The following is a 24580-nucleotide window of genomic DNA, read 5'->3' on the forward strand; positions in this document are numbered from 1 at the left end:
ACTAGTGTGGGTTTGTAGTGTGTTCGGGAACATTTATGGACATAACATAGCGCTAATATATTTAATAACAGCCATAATATGACACTTACATACTTTATGCAATCTTATGTGATCAACCTTACTGCATATAGAGTAAAAATATAGTTCGTTTTGTACAAATTGGAGGAACAGGCATAAATAACCCCCCCTCCCTTTCCTGGTGAATTGACCCAGTCTCACAAAATGAACTTCAATAGTGTAGCCTACTGTAAGACTTTGCATATTGGGCGCTCTCCTAGCACTACTTCAACTTGTCACTCAGGTCGGCTGTCCGTTTAGAATTTCATTTAGAGTAGCCTTGCGAAAGCGTTAATCAGACATTGCTGCTGTATTTTGAACAGAATGATACAGCCTACGTGACCAAGAATGTGACTCCGAAATCAAAACCGGGTGTCTACGGATCTGCAGAAGCTATCTGTCTGACGACAAACCCACGTCTGTTGAGATGCTAACGTTAGCTAGCTTCAATATTCGTTGAAAACATCTAGCTAGCTAACCAGACGACCGGTATACATTCTCATTCATTGCATGCGTAGCTAGCTACCTGTGCATGCTCTGCATAATGCAGGTATTTCAATAGCTCGTTGTTGTTTACTTGGACACATTAACTGGCGACAGCAGACACCACTGGCTAAACCACCTGCGCACACGCCTCGGTAGTGTCCGTTCTACCACACTGGACTATCAGGGTCTCGGATAGATACGTGTGGTCAACAACGGTGAGAGCAAGGTGAAGTTTACCTTCCTTACTGTAAGATTGCCTCTCCTATCTTTGACATTTCCAAACATCACTTTTAGTTAGAGAGCTGGCTTGAGACCTTATGCCATCTCTGATAATTTGCTGAATTATCGCTCTTGAAGGCATATACAGTATTCAACAGATCATAGTTTGTGGTAAATGTAATCTCTTTATTATTATTATTATTATTATTATTATTATTATTATGGCAAGTTGTCTTCCCACTTGATGAAGATGGAGGAATAATTATCTGAGAACTACATACCTGTCCTCACCTGATGGACCTGTTGCCCAGGTATCTAAAGTTGTCATTTAGGAATCCTCACACTTGTGAATGAAAATAAGTTCAGTTGAGAAATGTATTTGTTTTACTGTCACCCAAATGGCTCTAGGGCACTTGACAAATTGATTCTTCTTTCACAACGCAGACAATTATCTAGTTTCCAACAGGTTTAACAGGGGTTGTTCCAACTCAACGGAATAGACACCGGGCAGGTTCCCGTTCACAAGAAGAGCTCCCTTTCGTTTCTATCCGACTACCGGCTGAACATGGAGTCAGGTGACAACAGCTCAACAGCCGAGCTCATGAGTCGGTATTTGTCTTCGGAACTCGGCTATGGGGTACCGAAGGACGGCTGGCGGATCTGCTTGGCGCATGAGTTCAAGGAGAAAAGGAAGCCGTTTCAAGCCAAAGATGTGTCCCTCTCCAACATCGTTGAACACATTGGCCTTGGAGTCAGGTGAGCCCCCTGAACACCACCTCTCATTGTGTCAAGCCAGCCAGTTACTATAGCCAAACTGTGTTATTCATAGTATTTATACTTAAAGGAGAGAGATTTGTGTTCTATGGTTGAGAGCACAACCTATCTTTATTCTACATAGTGGCAAGGAGATGTATTTTTCAGTGTAAGGGTATTTTTCAGTGAAAGGGTATGTAGCCTATCACTTTTCTCTGGCATGGGTCCCTATGGTGCAGCCTACCTGCCAGGGTGCCAGGTGTAGTCTCATGTTTCTTTGCTTGTCCAAAAGGGCAGGTGTGTGAGACATGTACATATGCAGGTGCTGTGACTGGTAGTGGGTAAAGAAACGCACAACCCAGCTTCTTCTCCACACTGGTCTCTCACACCTCAATCCTTCAATCCTGTTTGACACCTAGGCCTAATTCTATCCAGCATCGTTCTCTAACATCTGTGGACTGATTGGTGGTTGTTGTTGCTCCCTCTCTGAAACCATTTGAGACTCATAATATTACATTCAGGACATGCCAGCTTAGACCTTGTACTGCTGCCAGCCCAGAATCCTGCATTCCTGAGAGTAGGCTAATCAGGTGTGGGTGGCTTGCTTGATACAAAGCTGATAGTGATCTACTGTAGGCCTGCAGTGCTTCTGGTAATAAAACAGTGAAAGTAAGGATTACCAGCTGAAGATAACAGCCTGTTGGACCTGGGTTGTTTTCAGCTGTGCAATTGGAGTTGGGAATCATGCGGAGAACACACAAACACACACACACATCAACACACACAGTATTTTAGATAGATCACGTGTGAAAAGATCTCCTCAGGGTGGTACAGAGAGGTGATGTCACTGTTTGGTTTGATCTGGCTGGTGGGTGTATTAACATGACAACTATTGCAGACTGACTGCAACTAGATCAACAGGAAAATGAACATCTCTTTGCTTTAAATAACAAAGTAATACAATAATGCTTTAAATAATATGCCAACGGCACTACAGTTGAAGTCGGAAGTTTATGTACACCTTAGCCAAATACATTTAAACTCAGTTTTTCACAATTCCTGACATTTAATCATAGTAAAAAATCCCTGTCTTAGGTCAGTTAGGATCACCACTTTATTTTAAGAATGTGAAATGTCATAATAATAGAGAAAATTATTTATTTCAGCTTTTATTTTTTCCATCACATTCCCAGTGGGTCAGAAGTTTACATATACTCAATTAGTATTTGGTAGCATTGCCTTTTAAATTGTTTAACTTGGGTCAAATGTTCCGAGTAGCCTTCCACAAGCTTCCCACAATAAGTTGGGAGAATTTTGGCCCATTCCTTCTGACAGAGCTGGTGTAACTCAGTCAGGCTTGCAAGCATCCCCCTTTTTCCTCCAAACATAACGATGGTCATTATGGCCAAACAGTTCTGTTTTTGTTTCATCAGACCAGAGGACATTTCTCCAAAACGTATGCTCTTTGTTCCCATGTGCAGTTGCAAACCGTGATCTGGCTTTTTTATGGTGGTTTTGGAGCAGTGGCTTCTTCCTTGCTGAGCGGCCTTTCAGGTTATGTCGATAGAGGACTCGTTTTACTGTGGATATAGATATTTTTGTACCTGTTGAGTATCTGGAGCATCAGTGTTTGTGGGTTCGATTACAGGCTCAAAATGGCCAGAAACAAAGACCTTTCTTCTGAAACTCGTCAGCCTATTCTTGTTCTGAGAAATGAAGGCTATTCCATGCGAGAAATTGCCAAGAAACTGAAGATCTCATACAACGCTGTGTACTACTTTTTTTTATTTATTTGTAATAATGACAATTACAACAATAATGAATGAACACTTATTTTAACTTAATATAATACATCAATAAAATCATTTTAGCCTCAAATAAATAATGAAACATTTTCAATTTGGTTTAAATAATGCAAAAACAAAGTGTTGGAGAAGAAAGTAAAAGTGCAATATGTGCCATGTAAAAAAAGCTAACGTTTAAGTTTATTGCTCAGAACATGAGAACATATGAAAGCTGGTGGTTCCTTTTAACATGAGTCTTCAATATTCCCAGGTAAGAAGTTTTAGGTTGTAGTTATTATAGGACTATTTCTCTCTATACCATTTGTATTTCATATACCTTTGACTATTGGATGTTCTTATAGGCACTTTAGTATTGCCAGTGTAACAGTATAGCTTCCGTCCCTCTCCTCGCTCCTACCTGGGCTCGAACCAGGAACACATCGACAACAGCCACCCTCGAAGCAGCGTTACCCATGCAGAGCAAGGGGAACAACTACTCCAAGTCTCAGAGCGAGTGACGTTTGAAACGCTATTAGCGCGCACCCGCTAACTAGCTAGCCATTTCACATCCCAATCTTGGGAGTTGATGAGTTGATGCATTGATGTTTATGGTTAGGTACATTGGTGCAACGATAGTGCTTTTTTCGCAAACGCGCTTGTTAAATCATCACCCGTTTGCGAAGTAGGATATGATTCGATGAGAAACTAACAGGCACCGCATCGATTATATGCAACGCAGGACACGTTAGATAAACTACACATGGTTAATGATATTACTAGTTTAACTAGTGATTATGTTAACATTTACATTACATTTACGTCATTTAGCAGACGCTCTTATCCAGAGCGACTTACAAATTGGTGCATTCACCTTATGATATCCAGTGGAACAACCACTTTACAATAGTACATCTATATCTTTTTGGGGGGGGTAGAAGGATTACTTTATCCTATCCCAGGTATTCCTTAAAGAGGTGGGGTTTCAGGTGTCTCCGGGAGGTGGTGATTGACTCCGCTGTCCTGGCGTCGTGAGGGAGCTTGTTCCACCATTTGGGTGCCAGAGCAGCGAACAATTTTGACTGGGCTGAGCGGGAACTGTGCTTCCGCAGAGGTAGGGAGGCGAGCAGGCCAGAGGTGGATGAACGCAGTTCCCTTCTTTGGGTGTAGGGACTGATCAGAGCCTGAAGGTACGGAGGTGCCGTTCCCCTCACAGCTCCGTAGGCAAGCACCATGGTCTTGTAGCAGATGCGAGCGTCAAATGGAAGCCAGTGGAGTGTGCGGAGGAGCGGGGTGACGTGCGAGAACTTGGGAAGGTTGAACACCAGACGGGCTGCGGCGTTCTGGATGAGTTGTAGGGGTTTAACCTGTTATGACTAGGGGGCAGTATTTTCACGGCCGGATAAAAAACGTACCCGATTTAATCTATTACTCCTGCCCAGAAACTAGAATATGCATATAATTATTAGCTTTGGATAGAAAACACTCCAAAGTTTCTAAAACTGTTTGAATGGTGTCTGTGAGTATAACAGAACTCATTTGGCAGGCCAAAACCTGAGAAGATTCGAAACAGGAAGTACCTTGTCTGACCATTTCTTGGCCTTCTTGATTATCTCTATCCAATACAGGGGATCTCTGCTGTTACGTGACACTTCCTACGGCTCCCATGGGCTCTCAGAAGGCGGCAAAAAGCTGAATCGTGGCTTTGCAGGCCCTGGTTGAAAAATATTCGCGCGTTTGGATAGTGGCCGGTCAGAGTACTATGAGACTAAGGCTCGTGCACGAGTCGACTCCATGTTTACCTTCTTTCTCTCTTTGAACGAAAACCACCACTCCCGGTCGGAATATTATCGCTTTTTTACGAGAAAATTGGCATAAAAATTGATTTTAAACAGCGGTTGACATGCTTCGAAGTACGGTAATGGAATATTTAGAATTTTTTTGTCACGAAATGCGTCGTGCTCGTAAACCTTCTTTACCATTCGGATAGTGTCTTGAACGCACGAACAAAACGCCGCTGTTTGGATATAACTATGGATTATTTGGGACCAAACCAACATTTGTTATTGAAGTAGAAGTCCTGGGAGTGCATTCTGACGAAGAACAGCAAAGGTAATAACATTTTTCTTATAGTAAATCTGACTTTGGTGAGTGCTAAACTTGCTGGGTGTCTAAATAGCTAGCCGTGATGGCTGGGCTATCTACTGAGAATATTGCAAAATGTGCTTTCACTAAAAAGCTATTTTAAAATCGGACATATCGAGTGCATAGAGGAGTTCTGTGTCTATAATTCTTAAAATAATGATGTTTTTTGTGAACGTTTATCGTGAGTAATTTAGTAAATTCACCGGAAGTTTGCGGGGGGTATGCTAGTCACATGCTAGTCACATGCTAATGTAAAAAGCTGGTTTTTGATATAAATATGAACTTGATTGAACAAAACATGCATGTATTGTATAACATAATGTCCTAGGGGTGTCATCTGATGAAGATCATCAAAGGTTAGTGCTGCATTTAGCTGTGGTTTGGATTTATGTGACATTATATGCTAGCTTGAAAATGGGTGTCTGATTATTTCTGGCTGGGTACTCTCCTGACATAATCTAATGTTTTGCTTTCGTTGTAAAGCCTTTTTGAAATCGGACAGTGTGGTTAGATAAAGGAGAGTCTTTAAAATGGTGTAAAATAGTCATATGTTTGAAAAATTGACGTTTTTGTATTTTTGAGGAATTTGTAATTCGCGCCACGCCCATCATTGGCTATTGGAGCAGGTGTTCCGCTAGCAGAACGTCTAGATGTAAGAGGTTAATGGCATAGGCAGGGAGCCCCGCCAGCAGCGAGTTGCAGTAATCCAGACGGGAGATGACAAGTGCCTGGATTAGGACCTGCGCCGCTTCCTGTGTAAGACAGGGTTGTACTCTGCGAATGTTGTAGAGCATGAACCTACAGGATTGGGTCACCGCCTTGATGTTAGCTGAGAACGACAGGGTGTTGTCCAGGGTCACGCCAAGGCTCTTAGCACTCTGGGAGGAGGACATAATGGAGTTGTCAACAGTGATGGCGAGATCATGGAACGGGCAGTCCTTCCCCGGGAGGAAGAGCAGCTCCGTCTTGCCAAGGTTCAGCTTGAGGGGATGAATTATCATCCACACTGATATGTCTGCCAGGCATGCAGAGATGCGATTCGCCACCTGGTTATCAGAAGGGGGAAAGGAGAAGATTAATTGTGTGTCGTCTGCGTAGCAATGATAGGAGAGACCATGTGAGGATATGACAGAGCCAAGTGACTTGGTGTATAGCGAGAATAGGAGAGGGCCTAGAACTGAGCCCTGGGGGACACCAGTGGTGAGAGCATGTGGTGCGGAGACGGATTCTCGCCACGCCACCTGGTAGGAGCAACCTGTCAGGTAGGACGCAATCCAAGAGTGAGCCGCGCCGGAGATGTCCAACTCGGAGAGGGTGGAGAGGATGATCTGAAGGTTCACAGTATCAAAGGCAGCAGATAGGTCTAGAAGGATGAGAGCAGAGGAGAGAGTTAGCTTTAGCAGTGCGGAGAGCCTCCGTGACACAGAGAAGAGTGGTCTCAGTTGAATGGCCAGTCTTGAAACCTGACTGATTTGGATCAAGAAGGTCATTCTGAGAGAGATGGCAAGAGAGCTGGCCAAGGACGGCACGCTCAAGAGTTTTGGAGAGAAAAGAAAGAAGGGATACTGGTCTGTAGTTGTTGACATCGGAGGGATTGAGTGTAGGTTTTTTGAGAAGGGGTGCAACTTTCGCTGTCTTGAAGACGGAAGGGACGTAGCCAGCGGTCAAGGATGAGTTGATGAGCGGGGTGAGGTAGGGGAGAAGGTCTCCGGAAATGGTCTGGAGAAGAGAGGAGGGGATAGGGTCAAGCGGGCAGGTTGTTGGGCGGCCGGCCGTCACAAGTCGCAAGACTTCATCTTGAGAGAGAGGGGAGAAATAGGTCAAAGCATAGGGTAGGGCAACGTGAGCAGGACCAGCGGTGTTGTTTGACTTAACAAACGAGGATCGAATGTCGTCAACCTTCTTTTCAAAATGGTTGACGAAGTCATCCGCAGAGAGAGAGGGAGGGGGGGAGGGGGAGGAGGATTCAGGAGGGAGGAGAAGGTTGCAAAGAGCTTCCTAGGGTTAGAGGCAGATGCTTGGAATTTAGAGTGGTAGAAAGTGGCTTTAGCAGCAGAAACAGAGGAAGAAATTGTAGAGAGGAGGGAGTGAAAAGATGCCAGGTCCGCAGGGAGGCTAGTTTTCCTCCATTTCCGCTCGGCTGCCCGGAACCCTGTTCTGTGAGCTCGCAATGAGTCGTCAAGCCACGGAGCAGGAGGGGAGGACCGAGCCGGCCGGGAGGATAGGGGACATAGAGAGTCAAAGGATGCAGAAAGGGAGGAGAGGAGGGTTGAGGAGGCAGAATCAGGAGATTGGTTGGAGAAGGATTGAGCAGAGGGGCAGAGTGAGTAGTGTTGGAGGAGAGTGAAAAGGATACAAGGTAGTGGTCGGAAACTTGGAGGGGAGTTGCAGTGAGATTAGTAGAAGAACAGCATCTAGTAAAGATGAGGTCAAGCGTATTGCCTGCCTTGTGAGTGGGGGATGACGGTGAGAGGGTGAGGTCAAAAGAGGAGAGGAGTGGAAAGGAGGCAGAGAGAAATGAGTCAAAGGTAGACGTAGGGAGGTTAAAGTCACCCAGAACTGTGAGGGGTGAGCCATCCTCAGGAAAGGAACTTACCAAGGCGTCAAGCTCATTGATGAACTCTCCAAGGGAACCTGGAGGGCGATAAATGATAAGGATGTTAAGCTTGAATGGGCTAGTGATTGTGACAGCATGGAATTCAAATGAAGAGATGGACAGATGGGTCAGGGGAGAAAGAGAGAATGTCCACTTGGGAGAGATGAGGATTCCAGTGCCACCACCCCGCTGACCAGATGCTCTCGGGGTATGCGAGAACACGTGGTCAGACGAGGAGAGAGCAGTAGGAGTAGCAGTGTTTTCTGTGGTAATCCATGTTTCCGTCAGCGCCAAGAAGTCGAGGGACTGGAGGGTAGCATAGGCTGAGATGAACTCTGCCTTGTTGGCCGCAGACCGGCAGTTCCAGAGGCTGCCGGAGACCTGGAACTCCACGTGGGTCGTGCGTGCTGGGACCACCAGGTTAGAGTGGCAGCGGCCATGCGGTGTGAAGCGTTTGTGTGGTCTGTGCAGAGAGAAGAGAACAGGGATAGGCAGACACATGGTTGACAAGCTACAGGAGAGGCTACGCTAATGCAAAGGAGATAAGTTTAATGCTAGCTAGCAACTTACCTTGGCTTCTTGCTGCCCTCGCGTAACAGGTAGTCAGCCTGCCATGCAGGCTCCTCGTGGAGTGCAATGTAAGGCAGGTGGTTAGAGCGTTGGACTAGTAACCGGAAGGTTGCAAAAACTAATCCCCCCTGAACAAGGCAGTTAACCCCCGTTCCTAGGCCGTCATTGAAAATAAGAATGTGTTCTTAATCTGATTTGCATAGTTAAATAAAGGTGTAAAACAAAAAAATCTGCAAATCGGTGGCCAAAAATACCGATTTCCGATTGTTATGAAAACTTGAAATCGGCCCTAATTAATCGGCCATTCCGATTTAATCGGTCGACCTCTATTAGATAGTACCTGCAAAACACCAGTTTCATCGAATGACGCTGCCAGTTGAGGACTTGTGAGGCGTCTTTCTCAAACTAGACACTCTAATGTACTTGTCCTCTTGCTCAGCTGTGCACCGGGGCCTCCCACTCCTCTTTCTATTATGGTTAAAGCTAGTTTGCGCTATTTTGTGAAGGGAGTAGTACACAGTGCTGCACGAGAACTAGAGGTCGACCGATTAATCGGAATGGCCGATTTTAATTAGGGCCGATTTCAAGTTTTCATAACAATCGGAAATCGGTATATTTGGACGCCGATTTGGCATTTTTTAAATTTAATTAATTTTTTTACACCTTTTATTTAACTAGGCAAATCAGTTAATAAGACATTCTTATTTTCAATGACGGCCTAGGAACGGTGGGTTAACTGCCTTGTTCAGGGGCAGAATTACAGATTTTTACCTTGTCAGCTCGGGGATTCAATCTTGCAACCTTATGGTTAACAAGTCCAACGCTCTAACCACCTGCTTTACATTGCACTCCACGAGGAGCCTGCCTGTTACGCGAATGCAGTAAGAAACCAAGGTAAGTTGCTAGCTAGCATTAAACTTATCTTATAAAAAAACAATCAATCAACCATAATCACTAGTTAACTACACATGGTTGATGATATTACTAGTTTATCTAGCCTGTCCTGCATTGCATATAATCGCTTAAGTACACGTTGCTCCAACATGTACCTAACCATAAACATCAAGGCCTTTCTTAAAATCAATACACAAGTATATATTTTTAAACCTGCATATTTAGTTAATATTGCCTGCTAACATGAATTTCTTTTAACTAGGGAAAATGTGTCACTTCTCTTGCAACAGAGTCAGGGTATATGCAGCAGTTTGGGCCGCCTGGCTCGTTGCGAACTGTGAAGACTATTTCTTCCTAACAAAGACAGCCGTCTTCGCCAAACGGGGGATGATTTAACAAAAGCGCATTTGCAAAAAAAGCACAATCGTTGCACGACTGTACCTAACCATAAACATCAATGCTTTTTCTTAAAATCAATACACAGAAGTATATATTTTTAAACCTGCATATTTAGCTAAAAGAAATCCAGGTTAGCAGGCAATAGTAACCAGGTGAAATTGTGTCACTTCTCTTGCATTCATTGCACGCAGAGTCAGGGTATATGCAACAGTTTGGGCGCCTCGCTCGTTGCGAACTAATTTGACAGAATTGTACATAATTATGACAACATTGAAGGTTGTGCAATGTAACAGGAATATTTAGACTTAGGGATGCCACCCGTTAGATAAAATACAGAACAGTTCCGTATTTCACTGAAAGGAAAAACGTTTTGTTTTCGAGATGATAGTTTCTGGATTCGACCATATTAATGACCTAAGGCTCATATTTCTGTGTGTTATTATGTTATAATTAAGTCTATGATTTGATAGAGCAGTCTGACTGAGCAGTGGTAGGCACCAGCAGGCTCGTAAGCATTCATTCAAACAGCACTTTCGTGCGTTTTACCAGCAGCTCTTCGCTGCGCTTCAAGCATTGCACTGTTTATGACTTCAAGCCTATCAACTCCCGAGATTAGGCTGGTGTAACCCATGTGAAATGGCTAGCTAGTTAGCGGTGCGTGCTATTAGCGTTTCAAACGTCACTCGCTCTGAGACTTGGAGTAGTTGTTCCCATTGCTCTGCATGGGTAACGCTGCTTCGAGGGTGGCTGTTGTCGACGTGTTCCTGGTTCGAGCCCAGGTAGGAGCGAGGAGAGGGATGGAAGCTATACTGTTATACTGGCAATACTAAAGTGCCTATAAAAACATCCAATCGTCAAAGGTATATGAAATACAAATCGTATAGAGAGAAATAGTCCTATAATTCCTATAATAATCTACAACCTAAAACTTCTTACCTGGGAATATTGAAGACTCATGTTAAAAGGAACCACCAGCTTTCATATGTTGTCATGTTCTGAGCAAGAAACTTAAACGTTAGCTTTTTTACATGGCACATATTGCACTTTTACTTTCTTCTCCAACACTTTGTTTTTGCATTATTTAAACCAAATTGAACATGTTTCATTATTTATTTGAGGCTAAATTGATTTTATTGATGTATTATATTAAGTTAAAATAAGTGTTCATTGTTCATTCAATATTGTTGTAATTGTCATTATTACAAATAAATAAAAAACAATCGGACGATTAATCGGCAGCAGCTTTTTTGGGGCTGCCAGTAATCGGTATCGGTATCGGCGTTGAAAAATCATAATCGGTCGACCTCTAACGAGAACTTCAGTTTCTTGGCAATTTCTCGCATGGAATAGCCTTCATTTCTCAGAACAAGAATAGACTGACGAGTTTTTGAAGAAAGGTCTTTGTTTCTGGCCATTTTGAGCCTGTAATCGAACCCCCAGAACAACAGTTGTCAGCTCTCCTAACATAATTGCAAAAGGGTTTTATAATGATCAATTAGCCTTTTAAAATGATCAACTTGGATTAGCTAACACAATGTGCTGTTGAAACACGGGAGTGATGGTTGCTGATAATGGGCCTCTGTACGCCTATATAGCTATTCCATTCAAAATCAGCGGTTTCCAGCTACAATAGACATTTACAACATTAACAATGTCTACACTGTATTTCTGATCAATTTGATGTTATTTTAATGGACCAAAATGCGCTTTTCTTTCAAAAACAAGAACATTTCTATGTGACCCCAAACTTTTGAACGGTAGTGTATTTGCAGATGTTGCTGCAGGTGCAGTGAAATGCTTGTGTTTACAGTACCTAGCAATACACACAAATCCCAAAAATGTAAAGAAAGAAATATCAGATGTGTGTGTGTGTGTGTGTGGACAGCGTGTGAATAGAAAAGGTCTGTACAGCAGTAGTTATATAGGATGAACCTTGACTAGAATACAGTATGTACATATGAAGTGGGTAAAACCGAATGTAAACATTATTAAAGTGACAAGTGTTTAATGACAATGTACATAGGGCAGCAGTCTCTAAGGTTCAGGTCAGGGTACTGGGTGGAGGCTGGCCATTGACTGGTGTGTGTGTGTTTTGAATGCCGTTGAGCTCTCTTTCACATTAAACAGTCTTCTGGTGCCTAAAGAGAATGAGCTAGGCAAACGGTGAAGAAATGATAAACGAACTCTACTCAACCTCACATTCATGGACTTTGCCTCTTCCTTGAGCTGTCTTAACAAAACAAGATGGCTTAGCCTATAGGCCTAACAACAGTAAAATGAGGGCGTTATCCTTAACGGTGTGGGCCAGCAGTCTATTTTACGTTGTCCCCCCCACCCACAGTCAGTCACCATGGCAACGTCAGTTAATCATTGACAGTTTTTCCCAATTTGTTTTGAACAGTTCACAGGTAAGAAGAAGGCTACTATCAGGTAGTCTAAAAACCTGCCCTATATTCAGAGCAGAGCTGGGGTCAATTCGAGTTGAGGATAGGTATTCAGGATGTAAACTGAAGTAACTATTCCAAATTTGAAAAAACACCATCTATTTTCAATGACTTCTCAATAAACTAGAAGTTATTTCACAAGTTTTTACATTTTAGAATTTAAAATTAAAATCACTTCCTGAGTTGACTGCCTTCAATTCGATTTGACCCCAGCCCTGATTGAGGTCTGGTTGTCTGTCGCTCAATAGAGTGAGACTGACTGACATTTTTCACAAGGATCCATTGAAGAGGGTTTCCTCTTTGTTTACCTGTGTCTGTGGCCAACATTTTTCCACAACTACAACAAGTCCTATTCAGATCCTATTTGAAGTCGAGCAGATCTGTAACTCTGCCCATTTGTATCCATTTTGTGACTAAATTCAGCAGGCCCAATGCCATTGTCTAATGTCTACAGTAAAGTTGTCAGTATTTCTGAACCGGCCGTTATGGTGGCAACTTATTTTCTTTGACCCCTGATTTTTAAGACTATGTTGAGCTAATAGGCTATTCTGTATTTGATTTATGTGGCAGTCTGTGTGTTCTAATCTAGCATGCGTACCCTGTCGTCTTTAGCGTTAATTGCTTGTTTAGGCCTAGGGCCTTATGGTTTTTAACGGCCTTAGGTCGATAGTCTAATCAATTACCAACACTGTTTCTGTGTGACACCCCCCCCCCCCACACACACACACACACACACACACACACACACCTTTGCCTTTGTCCTATGCAGGCCTGCAATCTGAAGGCCACCTACTGTCAGCCTATATACATAGTAGAGACTCCAGCTTTACAAGTTTTCACTGATAACCAAGGCTGTTCAGGTGTGACACACAGGGCTGGTATTTCAGCAACTTGTGAGCAAAGGCCTGCTCCATGTATGAGTCAAAAGAGCATCCCACTTCCGAAATGAGCACTTCCTTCCTGCCTCCCCCCAACATCAACATTATCTGACACCCCACCACTCTCAGGCCTGCCAGTCTCTGAGCCCACGACAGACAATTCCTCCATTTATCCGGCCAATCCCCCACAATTCCGTGTGTGGGGTGTGTTCTGTTTTGACCCAGCCTTTGTTCAGAGTGCTGACTGCTTGTAAACAGCTGGGCCTGTATTCAAAACAGGTCATGAACGAGAGAAATAGACAGAGGGAGGAATATGGACAAAAATCAATAGGGAAATGGACAGAGAGAGCGAGTAAGAAAGGGAGAGAAGTACAGTGAGGGAGTGAGTAAGAGAGGGAGAGAAGTACAGTGAGGGAGTGAGTGAGGGAGAGAAGTACAGTGAGTAAGAGAGGGAGAGAAGTACAGTGAGGGAGTAAGAGAGGGAGCGAAATCGAGACGAGGATAAATTGTATTTTTCCTCAGTTTGCTGTTGCTGTGTATTTGTTAATGAAGTGACACTCGCTCTGCACAGTGACCCGCTTCATCTCGGCCTAACCAATAAGAATCAGAGCCATTCTTAATCATACCATCTACGTGGCTACATACTGTAGGACTTTTCCTGAACAGTCCCATAAAACAACACAATACAGCCAGCTGCTCACTGTTCATTGATGTAGGGGTTGAACTTGTGTTTGAACATGCCATTCAGGGAATGTCCTCTTTCTGTTATGCACCCCCCCTCCCTCTCCCACTCAGGATGTAATTTAGTGATTGTGAAAGATTCTTTGGAATTAGTTATTTTTTTTAAATGTTTGTGTTCACTGATTAGGACTACTCTACCTGCTTGTGCATGTTAATGTCCCCATTTTCATGTGGATTCTCGAACAATGTTAGTTAATTATTAACGTGTGTGTGCGTGTGCGTGCAGGTATCTCAAGTGGTGGTATAAGAAGACTCAAATAGAGAAGAAGGCTCCTTTCATTGATATGTTCCGAGCCATTCCCCTGAGACAGATCTATGGTAGATGGACACACCAAAATGTTCCAATGAACTAGTATCAATACCTATATTAATGAATATCACTAATACTCATGAGTATTGAAAGATTTGAAAACACATTTGCTGTATTGAAACACCCTCCTTTGCAGGTGCCCCTCTAGGCGGTATAGGAGGAGGTACCATCACGCGAGGCTGGCGGGGGGAGTTCTGCAGGTGGCAACTCAACCCTGGGATGTACCACTACAAAACTGTAATCGCTAACCAGGTAGGCTTGGGAAAAGACTGCCTAGCATCTAGTAACACGTTATGGTATAAGTTAACTGTGAGAAAAGTCCAATTTAAGTCCTGTACACATGCACTACTAATTATCTTCGTTTTCTAAATGGGGGTTATGCCTTTAACAAATAATATTTTCAAATAGGCTTAAAGCCTCTTAGCTCCAGTTCTTAACTGTTGGTCAATAACAGAACTCCTTCACAATCCACTGCATCGACAGGACCTGTTGAGGTCTCCACCTCTACTGCTCCTAGTTCATATTTAAAGTCCACTCTATTTAGTCTAGTCGGAGTATGGTGTATATGAAGTTCACTTTGTGGCACATGTATTATACTATATATTCAGATCTCTTCCAGTCCTTTTGTCTTCCCATATCCCTCCTCTCTGTCTCCTAGTTCACGGTGTGCCTGCGTCGGGGCGGTCAGACGGTGTACCAGCAGGTGTTGTCAGTGGAGCGCCCCCCCACGCTGCAGGGCTGGAACTGGGGCTACTGCGGAGAGTACGCCTTCTACCACGCCTTGTACCCCCGGGCCTGGACAGTCTACCCCCTCCCTGGGCAGAACGTCACCCTCACCTGTAGACAGGTGTCACCCGTCATCCCCCACGACTACCAGGTAACTGGGAATGTCCCCCAATGACATGACTTAGCATTGGGTTTCAGTCATTGTTTCCACCAAATGTCCCCTAAGGCCATGACTTAGCATTGGGTTTCAGTCATATTGTTTTCACTAAATGTCCCCTAAGGCCATGACTTGGCATTGGGTTTCAGTCATATTGTTTTCACTAAATGTCCCCTAAGGCCATGACTTAGCATTGGGTTTCAGTCATATTGTTTCCACTAAATGTCCCCTAAGGCCATGACTTGGCATTGGGTTTCAGTCATATTGTTTTCACTAAATGTCCCCTAAGGCCATGACTTAGCATTGGGTTTCAGTCATATTGTTTCCACCAAATGTCCCCTAAGGCCATGACTTAGCATTGGGTTTCAGTCATATTGTTTCCACTAAATGTCCCCTTAAGGCCATGACTTGGCATTGGGTTTCAGTCATATTGTTTCCACTAAATGTCCCCTTAAGGCCATGACTTAGCATTGGGTTTCAGTCATATTGTTTCCACTTCAGCCAATGTGGCTGAAGCAGAGGGTGGTGTCCCCCCCAAATGGCACCCTATTCCCAATGTAGTGCACTACTTTTGACTAGGGCTCTGGCCAAAAGTAGTGCACTATATAGGGAGAATGTTGCCTATGCCAGACAGTCATCCAGCCTTGTCATAAACCTACCTTTTTAACCCTAACCTATCTCTTACTCTTATCTGTATTTTTTGGAACTGCGTTGTTGGTTAGGGGCTCGTAAGTAAGCATTTCACCGTAAGGTCTGTTGTATTCGGCGCATGTGACTAATACAATTTGATTTGATAACCTAAGAGTTTTATGTGTCTTGGTCTCTGACTCTCCTCCCTCTCTCTCTGCCATCCCTCCATCCCCCAGGATTCCAGTCTCCCAGTGGCGGTGTTTGTGTGGGACATAGAGAACAAGAATGACTACCCGCTGGAAGTCTCAATCATGCTCACCATGGTCAATGGGTCAGGCCACAAGGACGACAAGAGCGGGGGCCACTGGAATGAACCATTCCACCTGGAGAAGGAGGGGGAGTCAGTGTCTGGAGTTTTGCTTCATCACTGCACCACAGTGAACCCCTACACTCTGTGCATGGCAGCGCGAGAACAGGTAGACGTCATAAATTCACAATATGGTTTTACAGTTGTGCACTGGTAATGTTTCTGTTTACGATTTATCATTTGTTTTCATTGCTCTTGACACTTTCCTTTCAATTAAAAAAAACACTGGCCATTTGAAGATGGCATAACCATTATCTGTCTGTGTGTGTGTGTGTGTGTGTGTGTGTGTGTGTGTGTAGTCTGACAGGGAGATCAGTCACCAGACAGCGTTCAGTCCAAAGGGAACCTGTGGGGCGCTGTGGAGTGACCTCATCACTGATGGACGGCTGGACTCCCCCACTGGTCAGTGGTATCAACCGGCGATCACTGATTACATCACTATTTAATTTTTTTTTTAATATTATTCCCCCCCAGCTCTGTTGTTAAAACGGCTAGCTGGAGCCGACTGAGCGTTGAACCAACGATCTGTAGTCAGCGAAATCTAGAAATTAGGCACTTTTTACTAAATGTATGCAGTTCAAATATTGTTATAGATTGTCATATAATGTAACATCCTTGGGTACAGGAAAGGAAGGGATATATTAGTAATTGTTGGACAACCCTCTGTAAGGGTCGTGGGGTTTGAATGACAGCACCCACATGATTCCTTTTCCAGGTCATAGTCAAGTCTTTTATGAACGCCATATAATTAGTACTTGGCGAAAGAGTAAAGGATTTTCCTTGACATTCACTCTCCTCCTTCTTCCCCACCCCTCCGCCTCGTCCCCACAGGTTCCAATCCTCCCACCCAGAAGGGAGAGAAGGTGGCAGCAGCCCTGGCAGTGGGCTGTTCAGTGCCGGCTCAGGGCCACAACGATCTGGAGTTTAGCTTGGCGTGGGACATGCCTAACATCACATTTGGCTCCAGGGAGAGGGAACACGTCAGGTAACATTTAAAAAATGGGTAGAAGTCCAATTGACAATCCATCCTCGTTTAGGATAGTAGTCAGTATCTCCAGACTGGGAGGAACAACTTCATTTTTTGAATTTTCTCAATAAGCTTCATATTAAATGGCCTTGAATTTACTGCTCTTATTCTATGCAATATGACTAAAAGCTGTCACGACAGAGACCAGGTTTCAATTCACCGACGGGGAGGAACAACTTTTTTTATTATTACGTGTCTGAGATAAGCCTTATTGTAAATTGGACTAATGGACTGAATTTATTTCCTCATCTGTTGCTTTCCCCCATTCCTCTCAATCTGTTCTTTTATTTTACCTTTATTTAACTAGGCAAGTCAGTTAACCTGTTGGGGATAGGGGGCAGTATTTGCACGGCCGGATAAAAAAACGTACCCGATTTAATCTGGTTACTACTCCTGCCCAGTAACTAGAATATGCATATAATTGTTTGATTTGGATAGAAAACACCCTAAAGTTTCTAAAACTGTTTGAATGGTGTCTGTGAGTATAACATAACTCATTTGGCAGGCCAAAACCTGAGAAGATTCCAAACAGGAAGCGCTCTCTCTGACTATTTCTTGGCCTTCTTGATAATCTCTAACCAAAACAGGGGATCTCTGGCATAACGTGACATTTTCTAACGCTCCCATAGGCTCTCAGAAGGCGCCAGAACGATGAATGGTGACTTTGCAGGCCATGGCTGAAAAACAGTAGCGCATTTGGATATTGGTCGATCTGAGAACAATGAGACTGGGGCGCGTGCACGAGCCGACACCTTTGAACAAAAACAGGGTTTCCCGGTCGGAATATTATCGCTTTTTTACGAGAAAAATCGCATAAAAATTGATTTTAAACAGCGTTTGACATGCTTCGAAGTACGGTAATGGAATATTTTGAATTTTTTTGTCACGAAACGCGTCACCCTTCTTTACCCTTCGGATAGTGTCTTGAACGCACGAACAAAACGCCGCTATTTGGATATAACTGGATTATTTGGAACCAAACCAACATTTGTTATTGAAGTAGAAGTCCTGGGAGTGCATTCTGACGAAGAACAGCAAAGGTAATCCAATTTTTCTAATAGTAATTCTGAGTTTGGTGAGTACCACACTTGGTGGGTGTCAAAATAGCTAGCCTGTGATGGCCGGGCTATCTACTCAGAATATTGCAAAATGTGCTTTCACCGAAAAGCTATTTTAAAATCGGACATTGCGATTGCATAAAGGAGTTCTGTATCTATAATTCTTAAAATAATTGTTATGTTTTTTGTGAACGTTTATCGTGAGTAATTTAGTAAATTCACCGGAAGTGTTCGGTGGGAATGCTAGTCACATGCTAGTCACATGCTAATGTAAAAAGCTGTTTTTTGATATAAATATGAACTTGATTGAACAAAACATGCATGTATTGTAAACATAATGTCCTAGGAGTGTCATCTGATGAAGATCATCAAAGGTTAGTGCTGCATTTAGCTGTGGTTTTGGTTTTTGTGACATATACTAGCTTGAAAAATAGGTGTCTGATTATTTCTGGCTGGGTACTCTGACATAATCTAATGTTTTGCTTTCGTTGTAAAGCCTTTTTGAAATCGGACAGTGTGGTTAGATTAACGAGAGTCTTGTCTTTAAAATGTTGTAAAATAGTCATATGTTTGAGAAATTGAAGTAATAGCATTTCTAAGGTATTTGAATATCGCGCCATGGGATTACACTGGCTGTTGAGTAGAGGTTAAGAACAAATTCTTATTTTCAATGACGGCCTAAACTGCCTGTTCAGGGGCAGAACGACAGATCTGTACCTTGTCAGCTCGGGGATTTGAACTTGTAACCTTTCGGTTTCTAGTCCAACGCTCTAACCACTAGGCTACCCTGCCGCCCCAGTGTCTCAGCTCAGTTTTCAACAACGTACACTGCATGCTACACCTCAAGTTAGTCAGGTCTTTTTTTAATTACGTTAGTTAGCACAATGCCCACTTAACCCAGAAGCCAGCCGCACCAATGTGTCGGAGGAAACACAGTACACCTGGCGTCAGTGTCAGCGTGCACTGCACCCGGCCCGCCACGGAGTCGCTAGTGTGCGATGGGACAAGGACATACCTGCCGGCCAAACCCTCCCCTAACCTGGACGACGCTGGGCCAATTGTGCGCCGCCCCATGACTCTCCCGGTCGTGGCCGGCTGTTACAGCCTGGACTCAAACCCAGAATCTCTAGTGGCACAGCTAGCACTGCGATGCAGTGCCTTAGACCACTGTGCCACACGGGAAAGGCTCTTGTCAGTTAGGTCTGACGTGAGGAAAGGTTGCTGTACACTCTGCATACTTGACGCTAAAATATGCTTTATCCTTGACCAGTGGTGCCCAAACTTTTTATAGTCCCGTACCCCTTCAAACCTCCAGCTGCGTACCCCCTCTAGCACAAGGGTCAGCGGACTCTCAAATGTTTTTTGCCATCATTGTAAGCCTGCCACACGCACTATATGATACATTTATTAAACATAAGAATGAGTGAGTTTTTGTCACAACCCGGCTCGCGGGAAGTGCCAAAGAGCTCTTATAGGACCAGGGCACTAATATTAACCAATCATTTTGCTCTTTATTTAGCTATCTTACATATAAAACTTTATTTGTTCATTGAAAATTGTGAATAACTCACCACAGGTTAAGGAGAAGGATGTGCTTGAAAGGATGCACATAACTGCAATGTTGGGTTGTATTGGAGAGAGTCTGTCTTAAATCATTTTCTTGCTAGTGAGGGCCGATAATCCACTCTCACATAGGTACGTGGTTGCAAAGGGCATCAGTGTCTTAACGGCACGATTTTCCAAGGCAGGATACTCTGAGCGCAGCCCAATCCAGATATCTGGCAGTTGCTTCTGATTTGAAATTCAATTTTCACAGAACTGCTTGTTGCAATTTCGATGAGGCTCTCTTGTTTAGATATCAGTAAGTGGATTGGAGGCAGGGCATGAAAGGGATATCGAATCCAGTTGTTGGTCATCCATTTCAGCCAACTCACTCAGGTGCTTCACTATATCACATTTGACATTGTCCGTAAGCTTGAGTTCATTTGCACACAAAAAAATCATACAATGATGAAAGACCTGTGTTGTCCTTGTTAATGCCGACAGAGAAGAGCTCCAACTTCTTAATCATCGCCTCAATTTTTGTTCCGCACGTTGAATATAGTTGCGGAGAGTCACTGTAATCCTAGATTCAGATCATTCAGGTGAGGAAAAAACATCACCCAGATAGGCCAGTTGTGTAAGAAACTCGTCATCATGCAAGCAGTTAGACAAGTGAAATATTATGGTCAGTAAAGAGAACTTTAAGCCCGTCTCTCAATAATAAAAAAAGTGTCAATACTTTCTTTGCCCCTTGATAACCAGCGCACTTCTGTATGTTGTAAAAGCGTTACATGGTCGCTGCCCATATCATTGCACAGTGCAGAAAATACACGAGAGTTCAGGGGACTTGCTTTACAGTGAAAATGGTTAACTTTGTTAGTCTCCAATGTCTTTTCAAGCTGTCAGGCATTCCCTTGACAGCAAGAGCCTCTCGGTGGATGCTGCAGTGTACCCAAGTGGCGTCGGGAGCAACTGCTTGCAAGCGCATTACCACTCCACTATGTCTCCCTGTCATGGCTTTTGTGCCAACACATCTTGACCACAAGTCCTTTGATGTCACAAAGCTGTCCAGTACTTTAAACATGTCCTCTCATGTTGTCCTGGTTTCCAGTGGTTTTCAAAAGAGGATGGAGCACAGCATCTTCAGTGACATGTAACCACATACATACATACATACATACATACATACATACATACATACATACATACATACATACATACATACATACATACATACAATAAAAAGAAGTCTTGATTTACCCAGGCTGCCCTGTGGTTACATGTCACTGAAGATACTGTGCTCCAGTGAGTAGCAGTTACAAGGTTTACAGTAACAGACAGGAGTGTGTGTACACCTGGGGCAGTGTAACTGGAGCCTGTGATTGTGTGTTGCACATGTCATTGGTGAGGATCAAAAGGTGCCAGAAAGCCAGACTAATGATTAATAAGGGACTTATTGATGTAAGAGAACTGTATATCTTTAGAGTTTAAGTCGGGAGATGGTAGACTATATATATATATATATATATCACACAAACCAAAAAACGGTCTGGCAGGTACAGCGTACTTCAGATTAGTTACAGTAACATCTTTGAATTAGATTATCTTTGAGTACGAAACCCATTTTCCCAAGTATTCCTGGCCTCTCTCCTCATGTGTTCTTAAAGTAAAGGGCATATGCTCCAGATAGTGTATTTCTTTATCAATGTCTACCCATTGTGTCATGGGGGGGCTGCCAGTAGGACCTTTTTACTGGCTGCCAGTAGGACCTTTTTACTGGCTGCCAGTAGGACCTTTTTACTGGCTGCCAGTAGGACCTTTTTACTGGCTGCCAGTAGGACCTTAACTTAATACAAAGAAATACAAATACAATACAAAGAAATGAATGTCAAAACCCATTATTATAGTAAGTTTCAATTGCGGGGAGTATATAATTTATACTCCCCAAGTTGTTAGTGAATACTTGGATACATTTCTGAGGTGCCCAAGTGTCAATCACTTTTATTAATTTAAAAAAGTAGTTGAAGGTGCCTCCCGAGTGGCTCATCGCTCTCTAGCGCCTGCAAGCTGACTTCCGTCGTCAGGTGAACGGTGTTTCCTCTAACACATTGGTGCGGATGGCTTCCAGGTTAAACGAGCGGGTGTTAAGAGGACGCATGACTCGACCGTCACCTCTCCCGAGCCCGTCGGAGTTGCAGCGATGAGACAAGATTATAATTGGATATCATGAAATTGGGGAGGAAAAAAAAGCTAAAGTCTTGAACTTGCCGGTACCTGTAAAAAAAAAATCTAGTTTATCCAAGCCATACAGTGAGGGAAAAAAGTATTTGATCCCCTGCTCATTTTGTATGTTTGCCCACTGACAAAGAAATTATCAGTCTATAATTGTAATGGTAGGTTTATATGAACAGTGAGAGACAGAATAACAACAAAAAAATCCAGAAAAACGCATGTCAAAAATTATTTGCATTTTAATGAGGGAAATAAGTACTTGACCCCTCTGCAAAACATGACTTAGTACTTGGTGGCAAAACCCTTGTTGGCAATCAGAGGTCAGACGTTTCTTGTAGTTGGCAACCAGGTTTGCACAAATCTCAGGAGGGATTTTGTCCCACTCCTCTTTGCAGAGCTTCTCCAAGTCATTAATGTTTCGAGGCTGACATTTGGCAACTCAAACCTTCAGGTCCCTCCAACGATTGTCTATGGGATTAAGGTCTGGAGACTGGCTAGGCCACTCCAGGACCTTAAGGTGCTTCTTCTTGAGCCAGTCCTTTGTTGCCTTGGCCGTGTGTTTTGGGTCATTGTCATGCTGGAATACCCATCCACGACCCATTTTCAATTCCCTGGCTGAGGGAAGGAGGTTCTCACCCAAGACTTGATGGTACGTGGCCCTGTCCATCGTCCCTTTGATGCGGTGAAGTTCTCCTGTCCCCTTAGCAGAAAAACACCCCCAAAGCATAATGTTTCCACCTCCATGTTTGATGGTGGGGATGGCGTTCTTGGGGTCATTCCTCCTCCTCCAAACACGGCGAGTTGAGTTGATGCCAAAGAGCTCCATTTTGGTCTCATCTGACCACAATATTTTCACCCAGTTGTCCTCTGAATCATTCAGATGTTCATTGGCAAACTTCAGACGGGCATGTATATGTGCTTTCTTGAGCAGGGGGACCTTGTGGGCGCTGCAGGATTTCAGTCCTTCACGGCATAGTGTGTTACCAATTGTTTTCTTGGTGACTATGGTCCCAGCTGCCTTGAGATCATTGACAAGATCCTCCCGTGTAGTTCTGGGCTGATTCCTCACCGTTCTCATGATCATTGCAACTCCACGAGGTGAGATCTTACATGGAGCCCCAGGCCGAGGGAGATTGACAGTTCTTTTGTGTTTCTTCCATTTGCGAATAATCGCACCAACTCTTGTCACCTTCTCACCAAGCTGCTTGGTGATGGTCTTGTAGCCCATTCCAGCCTTGTGTAGGTCTACAATCTTGTCCCTGACATCCTTGGAGAGCTCTTTGGTCTTGGCCATGGTGGAGAGTTTGGAATCTGATTGATTGCTTCTGTGGACAGGTGTCTTTTATATAGGTAACAAGCTGAGATTAGTAGCACTCCCTTTAAGAGTGTGCTCCTAATCTAAGCTCGTTACCTGTATAAAAGACACCTGGGAGCCAGAAATCTTTCTGATTGAGAGGGGGTCAAATACTTATTTCCCTCATTAAAATGCAAATCAATTTATAACATTTTTGATATGCGTTTTTCAGGATTTTTTTGTTGTTATTCTGTCTCTCACTGTTCAAATAAACCTACCATTAAAATTATAGACTGATCATTTCTTTGTCAGTGGGCAAATGTACAAATTTTGTACGTTTGCCCACTGATTATATATAATTGTTTTTACTTAGGTCATGGAAGCTCTAGATCCCCATTCCTTATAATTGTCCTAAATGATGTGATCCCTCTCTGCGTCTACTGTTTAAATCTGTTATCCTCAGTTGCAGGGATGAAGCTGGGGTTGTATGCAAACCAACTCAGCAGTTTGACCTCTGTCCAAATGAAGTTGCTTTACTATCCTAAACCATTTCTTAAAAGATAAATGTATCCACTGACTTTGTATATTGTATATTTCTATTACCCAAAACTGACTGTATAGGCATCTCTGTCAAAGTCTCGTTGGCTTTCCACTTGATTTCGTAGTCTGAATTGCACCAACACACCAAAGGTCTCAATTGGGCTGACACAAAATAATATTTTAGGCTTGGTAAGGCCATACACCCCCCCCCCCCCCCCCCCCCCCCACCTCTGCAACATATACATTTTGATTGTTTCAATTCTACTACTAAGAGCCAAAGGAAATTAATTCCACCTGTCCAGGTCATCATATTTTGATGGGAACGTAATTCATGTTATAAAGTTTGGGTGTGTCTTTCAGTAGATTTACACCAAGATATTTAATGGATGAACAGGTCCACTGGAAGTTGTTCTACCTGCTCTTCAGCTCTTGCTGTGGGGTAGAATTACAGTTAAGTCAGAAGTTTACATACACCTTTGCCAAATGAATTTAAACTCAGTTTTTCACAATTCCTGACATTTAATCCTAGTAAATATTCCCTGTTTTAGGTCAGTTAGGATCACCACTTTATTTTAAGAACGTGAAATGTCAGAATAATAGTAGAGGGAATTTATTTCAGCTTTTATTTTTTATCATATTTCCAGTGGGTCAGAAGTTTATATACACTCAATTAGTATTTGGTATCATTGCCTTTAAATTGTTTAACTTCAATGTTCAAATGTTTCGGATAGCCT

At 43.3% G+C, this 24580-nt stretch overlaps 1 protein-coding gene across 9 annotated transcripts in view; it reads left to right on the plus strand.

Annotated features, from left to right (window-relative positions):
* Position 1: 1 nt before the first annotated feature.
* The window catches only part of gba2 (glucosidase, beta (bile acid) 2), a 49137-nt gene continuing 24558 nt past the window's right edge, over positions 2-24580 (plus strand). The window contains exons 1-8 of one of the 9 annotated variants that reach the window (XM_029754114.1): positions 2-1073; positions 1207-1518; positions 14190-14281; positions 14410-14525; positions 14932-15150; positions 16023-16262; positions 16453-16555; positions 16985-17138. In XM_029754114.1, the coding sequence (XP_029609974.1) occupies positions 1328-1518; positions 14190-14281; positions 14410-14525; positions 14932-15150; positions 16023-16262; positions 16453-16555; positions 16985-17138 (1115 nt within the window). In that variant the 5' untranslated portion in view covers positions 2-1073; positions 1207-1327. The remainder of the gene's footprint in view (positions 1074-1206; positions 1519-14189; positions 14282-14409; positions 14526-14931; positions 15151-16022; positions 16263-16452; positions 16556-16984; positions 17139-24580) is intronic. The other 8 variants (XM_029754115.1, XM_029754116.1, XM_029754120.1 and 5 more) reach the window with 8 other exon arrangements.

The sequence above is a fragment of the Salmo trutta genome, chromosome 5 (genome assembly GCF_901001165.1).
Source record: "Salmo trutta chromosome 5, fSalTru1.1, whole genome shotgun sequence".
In the NCBI taxonomy this organism is placed as follows: Eukaryota; Metazoa; Chordata; class Actinopteri; order Salmoniformes; family Salmonidae; genus Salmo; species Salmo trutta.